The following is a 17,338-nucleotide window of genomic DNA, read 5'->3' on the forward strand; positions in this document are numbered from 1 at the left end:
CAGCAATTTGGGAACTGGCATTTCTGTTTTACAGCACTGACCAGCTGCCAGCCCACAAGCCACACATCTGGTGTCACGAGAGGTAAGAAGCTGATTTACTAATTCTTAGGGGCAGAGACAGATCCTTTTGGGTGGGGTGTCAGGAAGGTTCACTGGTTCACCCTATAAGCAAGCCTGGTGGGATTGCAGTAAAAAGTGGTGAGGGTGCCCAAGGCTGAGTTTGAAGCCTCTGAGTACGGATGACAGAACAGAAAATCCCCATGGGGACATTCTTCCCTTCTGCTTAACTGGCCTTACATAAATCAAGGAGTGCTGCCTTCACATCTTTGCTACAGCAGGAGGCGAATGGGACCAGATAAGCACAGCAGGGAAAAATGCAAAATCCTGTATTCTGCTTAAGAATGTATTAATTATTAAATCATCTGAACATACAGACCTTCTAACCACCTTTGTAGAGTGCCAGAATTCTCAGCTTTCTTAGATATCCATTTTCTTACTCCAGACAAAAAATATATATATATCACCTAAAGAATAAAGAGGGAGTGAATTTTACTAAAGTAGCTAGAGGGTTTTCAAGTGCCGTTGGCTAAATTTAGGTACCCTAAATGTTTAATAAATCACTTGAAGAAATAATTAAAAAAAAAAAAAACTTTTGAGAATTTGTGTGTTCCTCGATTTTATCAGTAAGTATTTATTTGAGATCTTACTAAAGCCTTGGAAATTCCAATTTCAGTGATTGAATTTTATTTTGCCTAAGTCAGAACTTTGGGGCTGAAATTATTTAGGTATTGTAGTGAAATGTGAAAATGCATAGAGCAAATTAATTGTGGCAGAATATTAAAAGGTCACAAAGCCTGAAGTTCTTTTATTTTTTTCCAGTAGAGAACTTCATTAGCAAAATTTATTAACTACCCCCTACTTTTCCATTATCATTAAATAGGTAAATGTCCCACAGATTCATTGTTTTCCAAGACTGTAGTTAACCTACACTACAGTTTTTCAGTAATTTTATTTCACTGTTCATCCTTTTAACAATTTCTTCTATTTCCATTCCTAATAGTGATGTCTTACTGAAACTTGTTCAACAAATTCACTCTTGTCTTACAGCACAGCATCCTTAAAGCACCAAATCCACAGTTCTAAAAAGGTCATCAATGAATGTTTGAAGACCTAAACTGCATCCATGAAAGCCTCTTATTTTGACATAAAATTAGATTTCTGATTATCTCATGTTAAAATACCCTGAGTATGAAGAGACACCAAGGCACAGGATAAAATTTTCCCAAATCTTACAGAATAAATAATTAGTACCATATTTTTTCTCCTCAGAATTATCTGCTGACATATCCTCAGTAAAGTGCAGACATGGCCTCTGGAGATGCCGAGATGGCTGTTTTTGGGGAGGCGGCTCCTTACCTCCGAAAATCGGAAAAGGAGAGAATTGCAGCTCAGAACAAACCTTTTGATGCCAAGTCATCTGTCTTCGTGGTTCATCCCAAAGAATCCTTTGTGAAAGGGACAATCACAAGCAGAGAATCGGGCAAAGTCACTGTCAAGACTGAAGGGGGAGAGGTGAGTCAAAAACAAGGCTAAAGGACAACATTTTCTTCCCTCACTGGGTTCTTAGCTGACATATGAGGATCTTTTGTTTCCTTGGCAGACCCTGACCGTGAAGGATGATCAAATCTTCTCCATGAACCCTCCCAAGTATGACAAAATCGAGGACATGGCCATGATGACCCACCTCCACGAACCCGCCGTGCTGTACAACCTCAAAGAGCGTTACGCAGCCTGGATGATCTACGTAAGTGGCAGCAGCAGCTTCCTCTGGGCAGCCTCAGGAGCTGCTGGGCCAGGCTCAGGGGAAGCCAACGTGCTGTGTCCCTTCCTCACAGACCTACTCGGGTCTCTTCTGCGTCACTGTCAACCCCTACAAGTGGCTGCCGGTGTACAACCCCGAGGTGGTGTTGGCCTACCGAGGCAAGAAGCGCCAGGAGGCCCCTCCACACATCTTCTCCATCTCTGACAACGCCTATCAGTTCATGCTGACTGGTGAGTGTTTGACCTCCCTCACAGCAATCTAATCAAAAAAGCCCTGCTGATCTCACTGGAGCATGTGACAAGCCAGCTGGAACCACCAAGAAGCATGACTGTGAACTTGGTCGATTTATGTAGCAAACAATTTCAAGTGAAACTGACCTAGGAGCATTCATGAACTTATCATGGTGAATTATTTGTACTTTATTGTTCAAAATTCTACACTCTCCTACTGCAGAAATAGTCCTTGACTCAGTTTTCTATATTTTTTCACTGATAAGAAAGAAAAAGTAGTTTTTTCTTGTATTTTGAACTTGGGTAGGTACTTTGGTTTCATTTCTTGAGGAAAATTATGTGAAGGGCAAGTGATACACAGCTTGTCTCAGGTCTGGATGCCCCTGACTGTTCAATATATCCATTTGGGCTTATGTTTAATACTACTAGGACATAGAAGGGAATTGGGTAGTCTTGGACTTTTTGAAGAATCCCCAACTTCAGTTTGCAGTTTTACTTCTCATTCAGCTTAGCATTACCCAGGTCAGCTGCTAACACATCTCTCATTGTTCTGCTTTCACAGATCGGGAGAACCAGTCCATCCTGATCACGTACGTACACCCCCTGCGCGGGTCCCTGCGGGGCTGCCCGGTGCCAGGGCACCTCCTGCCTGACCACGCACCCTCTGCTTCTCTCTTGCCTTTGGCAGCGGAGAATCCGGGGCCGGGAAGACTGTGAACACAAAGCGTGTCATCCAGTACTTTGCAACAATTGCAGCCAGCGGGGACAAGAAGAAGGAGGATAAGTCATCAGGTAAAATGCAGGTGAGTGAGGAAGGACAGACGGAATGCTTGGCCTGTCATTGCTCTCTCAACTAAACAGAGTCACTGAATAATTATGTCCCTGCAGGGAACGCTTGAGGATCAAATCATCAGCGCCAACCCACTGCTGGAGGCCTTTGGAAACGCCAAGACCGTGAGGAACGACAACTCCTCACGCTTTGTGAGTTCTTGCTTAGCATAAGATCTCCCCCCATCATGGCAGCACACACGATGCCTGAGCAGTTCTTCCTGCAAAGGAGACGTCAGCAGAACACATCCAGGCTGACCCTCTGCTGCTGCTTCTACTTAACAGGGCAAATTCATCAGAATCCACTTTGGTGCCACAGGCAAACTGGCTTCTGCTGACATTGAAACTTGTAAGAGAATCTCCTGGATTGCTCCTATCTCTTCCCAAATTCCCACATCCAAGTACATTCTCACAAGGATCTAACTCTTTCTACCATCCCTGCCAGATCTGCTGGAGAAGTCCAGAGTCACTTTCCAGCTCAAGGCGGAAAGGAGCTACCACATCTTTTATCAGATCATGTCCAACAAGAAGCCAGAGCTAATTGGTAGGAAACATCCCTGAGCTTTTGAGAGGGAAATCTCTGAGCAACATTCAACTATATTACAAGATTACTTAAATTTAACCCATGAACACATTTGTTTTTAGAAATGCTCCTCATCACCACCAACCCATTTGACTTCCCTTTCGTGAGTCAAGGTGAGATCACTGTTCCCAGCATTGATGACAAGGAGGAGTTGATGGCAACAGATGTAAGTAATGTACAGAACAGGGCAACAGGCACAGATCATACATCAGATAACATGCAAATATTTCACTTTGTTCATTGTATTACCAGAGTGCCATTGACATCCTGGGCTTCACTGCTGATGAAAAGACAGCCATCTACAAGCTGACAGGGGCTGTCATGCACTATGGGAACCTGAAATTCAAGCAGAAACCAAGAGAGGAGCAAGCAGAGCCTGAAGGCACGGAAGGTATTATCAAACTCAATAATTAACCTTCTGTAAGCCACTACATATGTGGAAGACAGCAAAAGTTGTTCACTGTTGGGCTTTAGATCCCAAGGAAAACAACCATCCAGGAAAAAAACAGCTGTCCATTGTCTTTAGTACACCAAATTCCCTGATTTCAGGATTTACATATCTTATGCTATGAACAATTAATACTTTAAATTGGTCTTCATACTCTTTCAAGAATAAGGAGTTATGCATGTTCCTTTAGTCATATCTTTGCTGGAACATGGCTTGTAATTGTGAAACAACCCACTGATTCAGTTCTAACATCATACACATACCTTCACCTATCAGATGCTCAGGGAAGTCAGCTGTGAGAGGTGTTATTTCATTCGTTTCCTTTGTTGGCACAGGGCCTACAACCCCTGTCTTCAGTTCTGTGAGCAATGTCTCCTCTTGTTAAAGGACAAGGCAGGTAGGGAACACCACTGGTAACAGGATGAAGCCAAACAAGTTTTACTGAATGTCAGAAACAAAAGCTCAGAAAAGGCTGTAGGCTGTGGATCTGAAGGAGAACAGAGATATTGTCTCTGTGTTCCACTCTAACTATTTTGTGGTTTTGATCACTTGAATGTTGATCAGTACCTGACTGTTGACACTGCAGCTCCTGAGCTGCGTGTGTACTGCACACATTCAGACTAGCAAGCTTCAGTTTTCAGTTTTATGCCAGGAGATTTTTGGAAACTTCATTACTTTCTGCGTTCTGCAGTAAAGAATTTCAAACAGAAGTTTTTTTAACTTTTGAGCTTTTTAGAAAAGCTCAATATGCACAATGGCAAGTGTGATGTTACAAAGATTCCCTCCATGAGAGTCAATCAAAAGTTTTCAAAGAACAGAAATCGGAACCCTTCAGCCTTTAGGGAATGCTCCAGGATTCAAAGCCTATTGGACATAAAATTCTTCCTTTTTCCTCTGGCTTTTCAGTTGCTGACAAGGCTGCCTACCTGATGGGTTTGAACTCAGCTGACATGCTCAAGGCCCTCTGCTACCCCCGAGTCAAGGTGGGGAATGAATACGTGACCAAGGGCCAAACAGCACAGCAGGTAAGAAACGTGTTGTAACCTGTACCATGTGTAGAATGACTATCCTCTTGATTCTCCTCTGCCTCGTATTGTAACTCCAGGTATTTTTGTTTTTCCTGTAGGTGCACAATGCAGTGGGTGCCCTGGCAAAGGCGCTTTATGAGAGAATGTTCCTGTGGATGGTTGTTCGCATCAATGAACAGCTGGACACGAAGCAGCCCAGGCAGTACTTCATTGGTGTCCTGGACATTGCTGGCTTCGAGATCTTTGATGTAAGTAAGATTTGGTAAGAGCTATTTGGAAGTTACAATTGAATGTTACTATCAATTTGAGAGACATTTTTAAAGAGAACATAATATTATCACTTGATTATTGATATTTGTCTTTTTTAAGTAAAAAAAGGACCTTTCAAAGGACTTGTGCTATTTCAAGATGTGCAAAATCAAAGGTACAAAATTGTCCAATCAAAAAAGTTCATTGTTTATATGATCAGGCCCAAGACAGTATAAAAACATGTGATCATGATAGTTCTAAGCTTGGGTTTTTTCTCCCTGTAACTTGCTCTCATTTTAAACAGGATGTATAATTTATCTTTAATTTTTTTCAGTGAAAAAAATTTCCTCGCAGACAATTAATTTGATCCTTTTCTCTTTTTCATAATGTCAAAGAAACAGACTGAAGAAATGCATGGGAAGTCAAATTAACTGAATTCCTTATTTTTAAAAGATGATGTCTTGCAATTACTACTGCATCTTCAAATATGTGTCTTTCTTATTTTATTTCCAGTTCAACAGCTTTGAGCAGCTGTGCATCAACTTCACCAATGAGAAACTGCAACAGTTCTTCAACCACCACATGTTTGTGCTGGAGCAGGAGGAGTACAAGAAGGAGGGGATTGAATGGACATTCATTGACTTTGGGATGGACCTGGCTGCCTGCATTGAGCTCATTGAGAAGGTGAGTTTCTTAAGCATCTTGTGCAAATCAGTTACATGCATGAATTCTCTGTAATTACTTGGTCTCATTTTCCAAAGGGATCTTCTATGTTCATGTTTCCCTTGTGCTGGGTAGCCAAGAGCTGGAACAGCACTCCAGATGTTTCTTCTCAGAGCTGAGTAGAGGGGAAGGATTAACTCCCTTGAGCTGTTAACAGCACACTGTAGCCAAGGATGAGTTGGTGGCTTTGCAGCAATGACTCATGTTCAACTTGTCCGACACATCTGTGTGTACTCTGAGTTCCACTGAGTAAGAAGGTAGTGCTCTGATTTTACAGAGCACATTGTCAACACAAACAAAATTAATTTCTATTTCTTTTATGAGTAATTTTGTGTTCAAAAATGTATGTATCAGTGTGATCAATCCCGCTTTCTAGAAGAAAATGGAATCAAATAATAATATTTTATGATGTGTATCTCAGTCTATGTTCCATTACTGTGCCTAGGTGAAAGTCATTATTGCCTTGAAAGATAAATTACAATTGGTTTTTTCTTGTGACTTCTCCCAGCCCATGGGCATCTTCTCCATCCTGGAAGAGGAGTGCATGTTCCCCAAGGCAACTGACACCTCTTTCAAGAACAAGCTCTATGACCAGCACCTGGGCAAGTCCAGCAACTTCCAGAAGCCAAAACCTACTAAAGGCAAGGTTGAGGCCCACTTCTCCCTGGTGCACTACGCTGGCACAGTGGACTACAACATCACTGGGTGGCTGGAGAAGAACAAGGACCCTCTGAATGAAACTGTCATTGGGCTGTACCAGAAATCATCTGTGAAGACCCTGGCTTTACTCTTTGCCAACTATGGTGGAGCAGATGCAGGTTGGTTCTTTGAATTCCATGTTTTCACTGATGTACAGCTTGCAAAAAGGAACAAAAAAAAGGCAAAACCCCCAAAAATCTGTTTTATTTTCAATTTAGCTGAGGCGAGTGCTGGTGGTGGCAAGAAGGGAGGCAAGAAGAAGGGTTCTTCCTTTCAGACTGTCTCAGCTCTTTTTCGGGTACAGTAGAGAGTTCACTATTTCTTCCTAAGATGAGGTGTAAACCCACTAATTACTACGGCTAGTCTTGTTTTGGCATGGTTCTGTTAAAAGATTCTGAAATTCTTGGGCCACATTCTGCTAGGAAGAAATCCAGTCAATCTACTCATACTTCATTTCACTTAATGCACAGTTTTTCCATTTGTTTAAGGCTAGGATTCATCTCACCATACCCTACAAGATAACTGTATAATCTAGACATTTAGAAATCTGCTTGTTTTTTTTTCCCTTTGGCTTTCAGCAGGGAGAACACAAGGGTTCTATGCAGTCTGCTCCATATGACCCAGCCTAAATGCCTACTGTAGAATGCTCCACACTGCCTTATAGGGGCACTGCTTTATCTGTCTGGGTACATCCAATGGAAGATGGATATCCTTTCAAATGAAGGCATTCCACTAGACTCAGTGAAATCTATTAAAATTGTATATTTAAGAGTACAGTCTTTCCTAAACGTTGCTCAGATTACTGAGTTAATTATAGCATAGATCTGTGGAAAGTCAGAAAAACTGGTGCAGAGAGCTTGAGGTCAGGGTTCTGCTAGTTTTTGTATAGTATCTCATTTCAGAGGACTTGATGCCTACAGCAGAAATAATATTTGCTAATATCAGCTTTTCTTAATGACTCTCCCAGGAGAATTTAAACAAGCTGATGACCAACCTGAGAAGCACCCACCCCCATTTTGTACGGTGCATCATCCCAAATGAAACTAAAACACCTGGTAAGAGACTTACATGTGTATTGAAGGTTTTCAGTGTGGTGCAGCTCTTCCCCACTGTATTACAGAACATGGCATGTATTTGTGCTCTGCATTGCCAGGTGCCATGGAGCACGAGCTGGTGCTGCACCAGCTGCGCTGTAACGGCGTGCTGGAAGGGATCAGGATTTGCAGGAAAGGATTTCCCAACAGAGTCCTGTATGCAGATTTTAAACAGAGGTCAGAATTCATCCTCTTACTGGATCACCTTGTCCATCTTAAATAGCTTTTGAGATCTAGCCTTCCCCTCCTGTGCCTAAAGTCTTCTCTAAAATTTCAGTTTTACAAATGCTGTTTGTTCTCAACAGTTCTTAAGACTCTTCTTTGCCATGTACCCACCAGCTGGTCTCAACAACAGACCTCTTCATATTCATAGAATCACTTAGGCTGGAAAAGACCCTTAACATTCTGGAGTTCAAAGCAAGTCCTTCCATTTTCTTCCTCAGATACAAAGTATTAAATGCCAGTGCTATCCCAGAGGGACAGTTCATTGACAGCAAGAAGGCTTGTGAGAAACTTCTTGGATCAATTGATATAGACCATACTCAATACAAATTTGGTCACACTAAGGTAAAAGATCTGTTTGTTTCAAGTGCTACATGATTTTGGTTTGCATGGCTTGATACTGACACTCAGATACTCCAGATAGCACATGAAATGATCCAATAAGGTATAAGAAAGAGTGTAAAATAAATCAACCAGATTCTTGATTACTCAACACTTGAATAAATTGAAATTCATGATTATAGGTTGATTTAATTAAGGGTTAATCAAGTTCCTAATTTAAGACCAAGTTTTAGAATAAAAGAATCAAGTGTGAATAAAAATAAAAGAAAAATGTCTGGCTGTTAAAGTTCCTCAATTGCAAGTAACCAGAAGCTTGGAGTTTTTTATAAAAGACTGTCTGCCACCACATATATTCTTTGTGGTTTTGCTTTTAACTTCTATTGTATTTGTCATTGGGGGGAGCAGGGTATCAGGTTATGTTAAACAAGTACAGACACTGCACCTGTTTCCTTGTTCTTATCTAAGGTGTTCTTCAAAGCTGGGCTGGTGGGCCTTTTGGAAGAGATGAGGGATGAGAAGCTGGCACAGCTCATCACCCGCACCCAGGCCAGGTGCAGGGGTTACCTGATGAGGGTGGAGTACCAGAAAATGGTGGAGAGAAGGTAGACTTTTCTTCAAATCAGGTTCACTGTACTTGACTTATTGTGTCATCATGGTGTAAATATTGGATATTAATTTGACTTATCTTTCAGGGAATCCATCTTCTGCATTCAGTACAACATTCGTGCATTCATGAATGTCAAACACTGGCCATGGATGAAGCTGTTCTTCAAGATCAAGCCCTTGCTGAAGAGTGCAGAGTCTGAGAAGGAGATGGCCAACATGAAACAGGAGTTTGAGAAAACCAAGGAAGAGCTTGCAAAGTCTGAGGCAAAGCGGAAGGAGCTTGAGGAGAAAATGGTGAAACTGGTGCAGGAGAAAAATGACCTGCAGCTCCAGGTTCAGTCTGTGAGTACCACCAGTAGGCATTATACTAATTCTACTGTGACTATCAGGTTGCTATTTACAAGTACGTTTTCAAACCACATAGAAACTTTGATTTAGTTCAGGTGAATTGTAATTTGTTCAGTGGTGCTCTCAAAGGTATACCTAGCTTCTATAAGGACTGTGAGGTATCTGTAGTCAAAATATTACTTGGGTGACACTTTTCTACAGTGTATGCTGAGATATTCTTCTGATCATGCACTTTGATCCAATGTTTGATATTACAAGAAAATATTGGATTCTATACCCTGTGCAAATACATAAATACTCATGTCTTCAGGTAGATTGAAAAGGAATTTACTTGGTTTTAGCTTTTAAAGCTGGCTGTTTCAAAACTAATAATATAAAATCAATTCTATATTATATGTCATTCTGCTGGAAAATGAATCAAATTTTAAACTAAGAAACTGTTATCCAAGACCCTGCACTATGAAGATTAAGCATCTCAATATTGCCTGAAAAAGCATATCCTTAAAAATGGCATCTCCCTACCAGGAAGCTGATGCTTTGGCTGATGCTGAGGAAAGGTGTGACCAGCTCATCAAAACCAAAATCCAGCTGGAAGCCAAAGTCAAAGAGGTGACTGAAAGGGCAGAGGATGAAGAGGAAATTAATGCTGAGCTGACAGCCAAGAAGAGGAAGCTGGAGGATGAATGTTCAGAGCTGAAGAAAGATATTGATGACCTTGAGCTAACACTGGCCAAGGTGGAGAAGGAAAAACACGCCACTGAAAACAAGGTATGAGGTAGAACCAGTCACTGGCACTCTGGAAAGTCTTGTCTTCTTAGAAAGTTTTAAGCACCATTTTCTGTCTGTGCTTGCTCCCTTCTTCTCAAAGGTGAAAAACCTGACTGAGGAGATGGCAGCTTTGGACGAGACCATTGTGAAGCTGACAAAAGAAAAGAAAGCCCTCCAAGAGGCCCATCAGCAGACCCTGGATGACCTGCAGGCAGAGGAGGACAAAGTCAATACTCTGACCAAAGCCAAGATCAAGCTGGAGCAGCAAGTGGATGATGTAAGCACACAGACCTAGAGCAGGAACAGGACAGGTATGGAGTCCAGCCTGGCTGGCAGAGCCCTGATGGTCTTGTTGTGTTTAGCTGGAAGGGTCCCTGGAGCAAGAGAAGAAACTGCGCATGGACCTGGAGAGAGCTAAGAGGAAACTGGAAGGAGACCTGAAGCTGGCCCAGGACAGCATCATGGATTTGGAGAATGATAAGCAGCAGCTGGATGAGAAACTGAAGAAGTAAGTGTGGCTCTGGGACTCCTGAGTGCTGGGCTGCAGTACTTGTCTCTTTTCTTTGAGCTCTAACACGGTTCACTTGGCCCAAAGGAAAGACTTTGAGATCAGCCAGATCCAGAGCAAGATTGAGGATGAGCAACTTCTAGGCATGCAATTTCAGAAGAAGATCAAGGAGCTGCAGGCAAGTCTCTGTTCCTTCCCCTGCCTTGCTCAGGCTCAGCTCAGGCAGGAGGAGGGCACGGGTGTGAAGGGTCCCTGGTGTTCTGCAGGCCCGTATTGAGGAGCTGGAGGAGGAAATTGAGGCAGAGCGAACCTCTCGCGCTAAAGCAGAGAAGCATCGCGCTGACCTGTCCAGGGAGCTGGAGGAGATCAGCGAGCGCCTGGAAGAAGCAGGAGGGGCCACAGCAGCTCAGGTGGAGATGAACAAGAAGCGTGAGGCGGAATTCCAGAAGATGCGCCGTGACCTGGAAGAGGCCACGCTGCAGCACGAAGCCACGGCTGCCGCCCTGCGCAAGAAGCACGCGGACAGCACAGCTGAGCTGGGCGAGCAGATCGACAACCTGCAACGCGTGAAGCAGAAGCTGGAGAAGGAGAAGAGTGAGATGAAGATGGAGATTGACGACTTGGCCAGTAACATAGAGTCTGTGTCTAAAGCCAAGGTACACAATTATTTTTATTAGGAATTTGATAGCAGTGTGGTATTTTTTTCTTTAATCTTATATTATTAAATTTTTATCAGTTTGTATTAAAAATGATTTCTTCAAATCTCATATGTAGATGTGTGGGTGCATGTACAGTCCCAAGATATCAGCTGCATTATCTGGACATATTTTCCTGCTATAAGAAGGCAGGATCAAGGCATTTACTAATTTTTTATGTGCAATTCATATCTAGGCAAATCTGGAGAAGATGTGCCGCACTCTGGAAGATCAGCTGAGTGAATATAAAACAAAGGAGGAGCAGAATCAGCGCATGATTAGTGATCTTAGTGCTCAAAGAGCTCGTCTGCAGACAGAATCTGGTACAACCCTTGCATCTGTAATTTGGAAATGGGAGAACCCCATAAATTTCTCTCTTGGCTATTCAGATGTTGTCTCAATTATAAACTTTTTCAGGTGAATATGGACGCCAGGTGGAAGAAAAAGATTCTTTAATTTCTCAGCTGTCTAGAGGGAAACAGGCTTTCACCCAGCAGATTGAAGAACTGAAGCGGCAGCTAGAAGAAGAGATAAAGGTGAAGATACTCGTGTTACACATGAAATAAATATTTGACATAATATTAGTTTTTGTGAAATGTCCAAGGCTTCAAAAGGTGATCCAATTAAAAGTTCAAGCCATCCCCTTAGATGATGCAATCTAGACCCCTGCAGCGCAGGGCTCCCAAGTTTTTATGAGGCTGTCAGTTAACCCTTATGTCTTTGGGATGTATATCAGTGTGTAAGTTCCAGTAAAAGAAACTTCCCAGGAAACACGTACTCCTTATTGCCATATTTTTACCACCAGGCCAAGAACGCCCTGGCCCACGCCCTGCAGTCCGCTCGCCACGACTGTGACTTGCTCCGGGAACAATATGAGGAGGAGCAGGAGGCCAAGGGGGAGCTGCAGCGAGCCCTGTCCAAGGCCAACAGCGAAGTGGCCCAGTGGAGAACCAAATACGAGACGGACGCGATTCAGCGCACGGAGGAGCTCGAGGAGGCCAAGTACGTGAGCATTGTGTGGAAGGTTGGCAGATACCAATAAGGGAAATTTCAAGACTGAGATTTTCAAAGGCAAAAGCCCAGTAGAAGGCTGAGGAGTTATATGAAACACAAAAACACAAGGAAAAGAGGCTATGTGACAAAGAATGCAGGAGAAAGGACAGGTATGGGATTGTGCAAAGTGCAAGACTGTACAGAAGCTGTGGCTGCCCTATCCCTGGAAGTGTTCAAGGCCAGGCTGGACAGGGCTTGGAGCAACCAGGTCTAGTGGAAGGTGGCCACAGCATTAGTGGATTTTTGATGTCCCCTCCAAGACAAACCATTCTGTGACTCTATGATTCTATGACGACCTTGGGAAATGAAACAGGAAAAAAAATGAATGATTGGGATAGGATCTGCACCATGTGCATTAGGACCAAACACTAAAGAGGGCCTCAGTGCTCTGGTGAGTATGATAATCAACATCCACCAACATTTCCAGTTAAAAACTTTACTTACCACTTTCCAGGAAGAAGCTGGCCCAGCGCCTGCAGGATGCAGAGGAACATGTTGAGGCTGTCAATGCCAAATGTGCCTCCCTGGAAAAGACAAAGCAGAGGCTGCAGAATGAAGTGGAGGATCTGATGATTGACGTGGAGAGATCCAATGCTGCCTGCGCTGCTCTGGATAAGAAGCAGAAGAACTTTGACAAGGTCTTTTGGCCTCCAGCACCAGCACTCCTGGCCAGAGCACGGCCCCGTGATGGCCATAGCCCTACTCACAGCCCGTTTCTCTGCAGATCCTGGCAGAATGGAAGCAGAAGTATGAGGAAACACAGGCTGAGCTGGAGGCCTCGCAGAAGGAGTCGCGCTCTCTGAGCACGGAGCTGTTCAAGATGAAGAATGCCTATGAGGAGTCCTTGGACCACCTGGAAACAATGAAGCGGGAGAACAAGAACTTGCAGCGTAAGTCCCTCTGCTCCTCACTGGCCTTTCTCACTTATCAGCCAGCACCACCATTGTTCATGGATCTGTGCCTGCAGGTCTGCAGAGATGCCTGTCACCTGGGTGGGACAGGGCCCTTCCCATTCTGCTCAGTGCCTGACCATGCCATTGATCTTTGTTCCCACAGAGGAGATTTCTGACCTCACGGAGCAGATCGCTGAGCAAGGAAAGGCAATTCATGAGCTGGAGAAAGTCAAGAAGCAGGTTGAGCAGGAGAAATCTGAAATCCAGGCTGCTCTGGAGGAAGCTGAGGTACATGACCATAATCACTGGTGTCTGCAGTAAAGATATGAAGAAATAGGGCTGAAAAGGCCTGGGTTGTCCTCTCTTCTGGCTGGGGTGTGCAGACGGTGGAGATATAACGAAATATTTTGCAATTCTGTAAAAGGAAGCAGTAGGTTTATTGGTGCTATCAATGTTTGTGTCCACTTGTCCAGGCCTCCCTGGAACATGAGGAGGGGAAGATCCTGCGCCTGCAGCTTGAGCTCAACCAAGTGAAGGCTGAGATTGACAGGAAGATAGCAGAGAAAGACGAGGAGATTGATCAGATGAAGAGAAACCACCTCCGAGTCGTGGAGTCCTTGCAGAGCAGCCTGGATGCTGAGATCAGGAGCAGGAATGAAGCCCTGAGGCTGAAGAAGAAGATGGAGGGAGACCTGAATGAAATGGAGATCCAGCTGAGTCATGCCAACCGTGTGGCTGCAGAGGCACAAAAGAACCTGAGAAATACACAGGGAGTGCTCAAGGTCCATTCAGCAAAGCTACAGAAAGAGAAAAATTATATCCCTGACATTTTTGTCACTCAAATGCACACATTTGTCTTTCTTTGCAGGACACCCAGATCCATCTGGATGATGCTCTCAGGACACAGGAGGACCTGAAGGAGCAGGTGGCCATGGTGGAGCGCAGAGCAAACCTGCTGCAGGCTGAAATTGAGGAGCTCCGGGCAGCCCTGGAGCAGACGGAGCGGTCGAGGAAATTGGCTGAGCAGGAGCTTCTGGATGCCACTGAACGTGTGCAGCTCCTCCACACCCAGGTCAGGGCAGGGAGCAAAGAGCTCTGTTGACACTGACCAAACACAGAGGGCTGGACTTTACCAGAGAACCAGCAGCACTAGAAAGCCCTCTCTGCTACTGTCCCCAAGGAAAGGCGTGTTTTGCATCCGTTTCCCAAGCCCACACATGACATTTTGTAAACAACCATTGTAACAATAATTCTAGAATAAGAATTGGAAGCTGGAAGGGGAAAGTCTTTGTTCAGGCAGAAGGTTTCTTATGGCAGGTTTTAGAATTCAACTCTTGCCATGTCCTTCCCATTGCACAGAACACCAGCTTGATCAACACCAAGAAGAAGCTGGAGACGGACATTGCCCAGATCCAGGGTGAAATGGAGGATACCATCCAGGAAGCCCGCAATGCTGAGGAGAAGGCCAAGAAGGCCATCACAGATGTGAGTTGGACACTCCTGGCATGGCTGAGGATGAATGTACTCTCCCCAAAATATCTCCAGTCCCAAAATGGCTTTGACCTTTTGCTCTGATCAGGCGGCCATGATGGCAGAAGAGCTGAAGAAGGAGCAGGACACCAGTGCCCACCTGGAGAGGATGAAGAAGAACCTGGACCAGACAGTGAAGGACCTGCAGCTTCGTCTGGATGAGGCCGAGCAGTTGGCACTGAAGGGAGGGAAGAAGCAGATCCAGAAGCTGGAGGCCAGGGTGTGTAGGGCTGGGGCTGGGCGTGAGTGAGCGTGTCCTTGGAGAGACATTGGCAGGGAAGCTGCAGGGATGGGCTTGTCCTTGCAGGTGCGGGAGCTGGAAGGGGAGGTTGATGCTGAGCAGAAGCGCAGCGCTGAAGCCGTGAAGGGCGTGCGCAAGTACGAGCGGAGGGTGAAGGAACTCACCTACCAGGTAAGGCAGGAGCTCTCCTGCTCTCACAGGCCTTTCTCACAGTGAGTCACATTTTGCACACACCATCCCCAAGGGGAATTGTTAACCTCACGTGGTGCAGAATCAAGAATTGACTCCCTTTCCTGTTTGTCAAACACTCTAGTCTGAGGAAGACAGGAAGAATATTCTCAGGCTGCAGGATCTGGTGGACAAGCTGCAAATGAAAGTGAAATCCTACAAGAGACAATCCGAGGAGGCTGTAAGTATCTCTCTGAGTGCTTGGCAAGAACCCCTTTCCCAGAGGGTAGTTTGGCCACTGAGGAGACAGATATAAGAAATTTAGAAGATGCCAATGGACATGCTCACCAATTTCAAAAGCTTTCAAATTCTCAAGTAGACTCATAAAGTAGACTCTCCTTTGAGAATGAAAACAATGAGCCCTTAAGAAGTCTACTGAGGAGGGGAATTGCACATAACATTTTTTTGGATTAGAACCACAAAGTAACCTGTAAGGACTTCTATGAATGATATCAGCAGTACAATTTATAAAGAAATTTTGGAAATACCTTATTTTTAGAATTTTGATAGCAGACAGGGAAGGTGTTCGTAGTCCCACCCCAAAGCACTTTGCATTCCGCTTTTAGAATAGTGCAAGGAACCTTTGCTTGTTTCTGGGCATGCAGCAGTTGGGGATGAACTGAGGGTCCTACAGCCCCTGAGTTTATGATTCTCGGAGCATGGCTTCTTCATTGTGGAAACAGTCCAGCACAGAGTAGGGCTTCTGGTTCAGTTAAGGGGATATGTGAGAAAGACTCCAAGATCTTACCAGGCTCACTGTGAGACTTTGTACAAGCAGTGGTGGGTGGAGTTTGGAGGTTTGTGACTCTGCCCAGGCTAAGGTCCAGGAGGAATGAAAACCCCAAACTTCTCACTACTGACAATCTCCTTCTCCCTCCCAGGAGCAGCTATCCAATGTCAACCTCTCCAAGTTCCGCAAGATCCAGCACGAGCTGGAGGAAGCCGAGGAGCGGGCTGACATTGCAGAGTCACAGGTCAACAAGCTCCGAGCCAAGAGCCGGGAGTTCCATAGGAGGATAGAAGAGGAAGAGTGAGAATGTCACAAGGCACCAAAGTGACCTGAGGGCTGCACAAAATGTGAACCTCTTGGTCACTTTCCTTCTGCCATGAGCCTTTGTACCCACCTCAGTGTCTAGTGAATAAAGACTGTAGTAGATTCCTCTGCATACACACTACGGCCAGTGCTTTTGTTCTTCTTTGGGTTTTGTTTTCCTCTAGGTATTGCATTGCAGAAGAAGTATCCTTACTTTTCCTCTCTGGGAAAAGGGAGAAGCTGGTGCCAGTGCTGGATTGAGGATCTGCAGACTTAGAGGCTGGCCATTGCTGTGGAGACTCTTGAAAATCCAGCCTGTGCTCTCTCCTGTCTCCAGCAGCTTTTTGTCCAGCTCCTGCCTTCACATCCTCCTAATGCTTCTCCCATTGTCCTTTCAGCACAGCTTCTTTCCCATGGGAGAGTGAACAGAGTGTGATCCTTTTGCTTTTTCCCTTTCCTGCTCTTGGTTGTGATGCTGGCTCTCACAAACCCTAAACACCAGTTTAGGTTCAGTTTGTCAACAATCTCAACACTGAAGGGAGATTGAAACTGACCACTCTGATATTTGTTTGTTACACCCATGACAGCAATATCCCAAGGGCTCTCACCTTACCTGGCTCCCAAGTGCAGCCTCACCAGCACACCAGCTCTTGCTGGGAAATCCAGGTTGATTCCAGTGTCACTAACAAGCATTGATGAGCAGAATCTGTCAGTGTTGTCTGTGGAGAGAAATGGGAGAGGGTTCTTTAGGACTAGACATCAGCTTTCAATCCCAGATCTTCAGAAAGCCTTGCAGAGATGCCAGACTGGTACTTCTCAAGACACTTCACAACTTTTCCCAAGGGCTCCTTAGCAGATTCCTAACCTTGTTCCTCCCTCCTCATTCCCTGCAGTCTTTCTCCTTGCCTCACAGTGTGCATTGTTCTCTCACTACAGCCAGGGCCTCATGGCGTTGAACCTTTGCATACCCAAGCCCACCTAGAAGCTGGCTGCTCCTCTTGGGAGCAGTCCCACCTGAGGTCATCTCCAAAGTTTCAAGTGGGTCTCGGTAGAGTCCAGATGGCACAAAAAAATCTGTGAGTATCTTTGTTGGCTGTAATTGCTGGTACAAGCACTAACTTCAGAGACTCAGGGACAGGTGCACACCCTCAGGCAGGACCTGCCCTG

General features: G+C 44.7%; 1 protein-coding gene and 1 long non-coding RNA gene across 4 annotated transcripts; one reads left to right on the forward strand and one right to left on the reverse strand.

Moving 5' to 3' along the window:
- The first annotated feature begins 1,365 nt into the window (after positions 1 to 1,365).
- LOC128816899 (myosin heavy chain, skeletal muscle, adult-like) lies at positions 1,366 to 16,191 on the forward strand. 3 transcript variants are annotated; one of them, XM_053994874.1, is made up of 38 exons: positions 1,366 to 1,572; positions 1,661 to 1,804; positions 1,896 to 2,052; positions 2,615 to 2,642; positions 2,741 to 2,855; positions 2,941 to 3,033; positions 3,166 to 3,229; positions 3,326 to 3,424; positions 3,526 to 3,629; positions 3,716 to 3,854; positions 4,818 to 4,936; positions 5,038 to 5,187; positions 5,702 to 5,872; positions 6,420 to 6,733; positions 6,839 to 6,908; positions 7,578 to 7,665; positions 7,764 to 7,881; positions 8,148 to 8,271; positions 8,734 to 8,870; positions 8,961 to 9,216; positions 9,748 to 9,990; positions 10,091 to 10,267; positions 10,353 to 10,498; positions 10,586 to 10,676; positions 10,765 to 11,154; positions 11,390 to 11,516; positions 11,611 to 11,729; positions 11,999 to 12,195; positions 12,701 to 12,884; positions 12,971 to 13,136; positions 13,303 to 13,427; positions 13,613 to 13,921; positions 14,008 to 14,211; positions 14,499 to 14,624; positions 14,719 to 14,889; positions 14,977 to 15,081; positions 15,224 to 15,319; positions 16,020 to 16,191. In XM_053994874.1, the coding sequence occupies exons 1-38, from the start codon at positions 1,366 to 1,368 to the stop codon at positions 16,170 to 16,172; spliced, it is 5,826 nt and encodes a 1,941-aa protein (XP_053850849.1). In that variant the 3' UTR covers positions 16,173 to 16,191. The 3 variants fall into 3 exon arrangements, with proteins under 3 accessions (XP_053850849.1, XP_053850848.1, XP_053850850.1); XM_053994873.1 differs by having other exon boundaries at positions 6,420 to 6,729; positions 6,829 to 6,908; XM_053994875.1 differs by having other exon boundaries at positions 6,420 to 6,714; positions 6,829 to 6,908.
- LOC128816914 (uncharacterized) lies at positions 1,481 to 7,768 on the reverse strand. Its single transcript, XR_008440049.1, has 4 exons — positions 7,679 to 7,768; positions 4,175 to 4,321; positions 3,713 to 3,799; positions 1,481 to 1,558 (listed from the first exon to the last, which is right to left on the reverse strand). It is a non-coding gene; the product is annotated as an uncharacterized LOC128816914 (long non-coding RNA).
- Positions 16,192 to 17,338: the final 1,147 nt, after the last annotated feature.

This window comes from Vidua macroura, chromosome 19 (assembly GCF_024509145.1).
Source record: "Vidua macroura isolate BioBank_ID:100142 chromosome 19, ASM2450914v1, whole genome shotgun sequence".
NCBI lineage: Eukaryota > Metazoa > Chordata > Aves > Passeriformes > Viduidae > Vidua > Vidua macroura.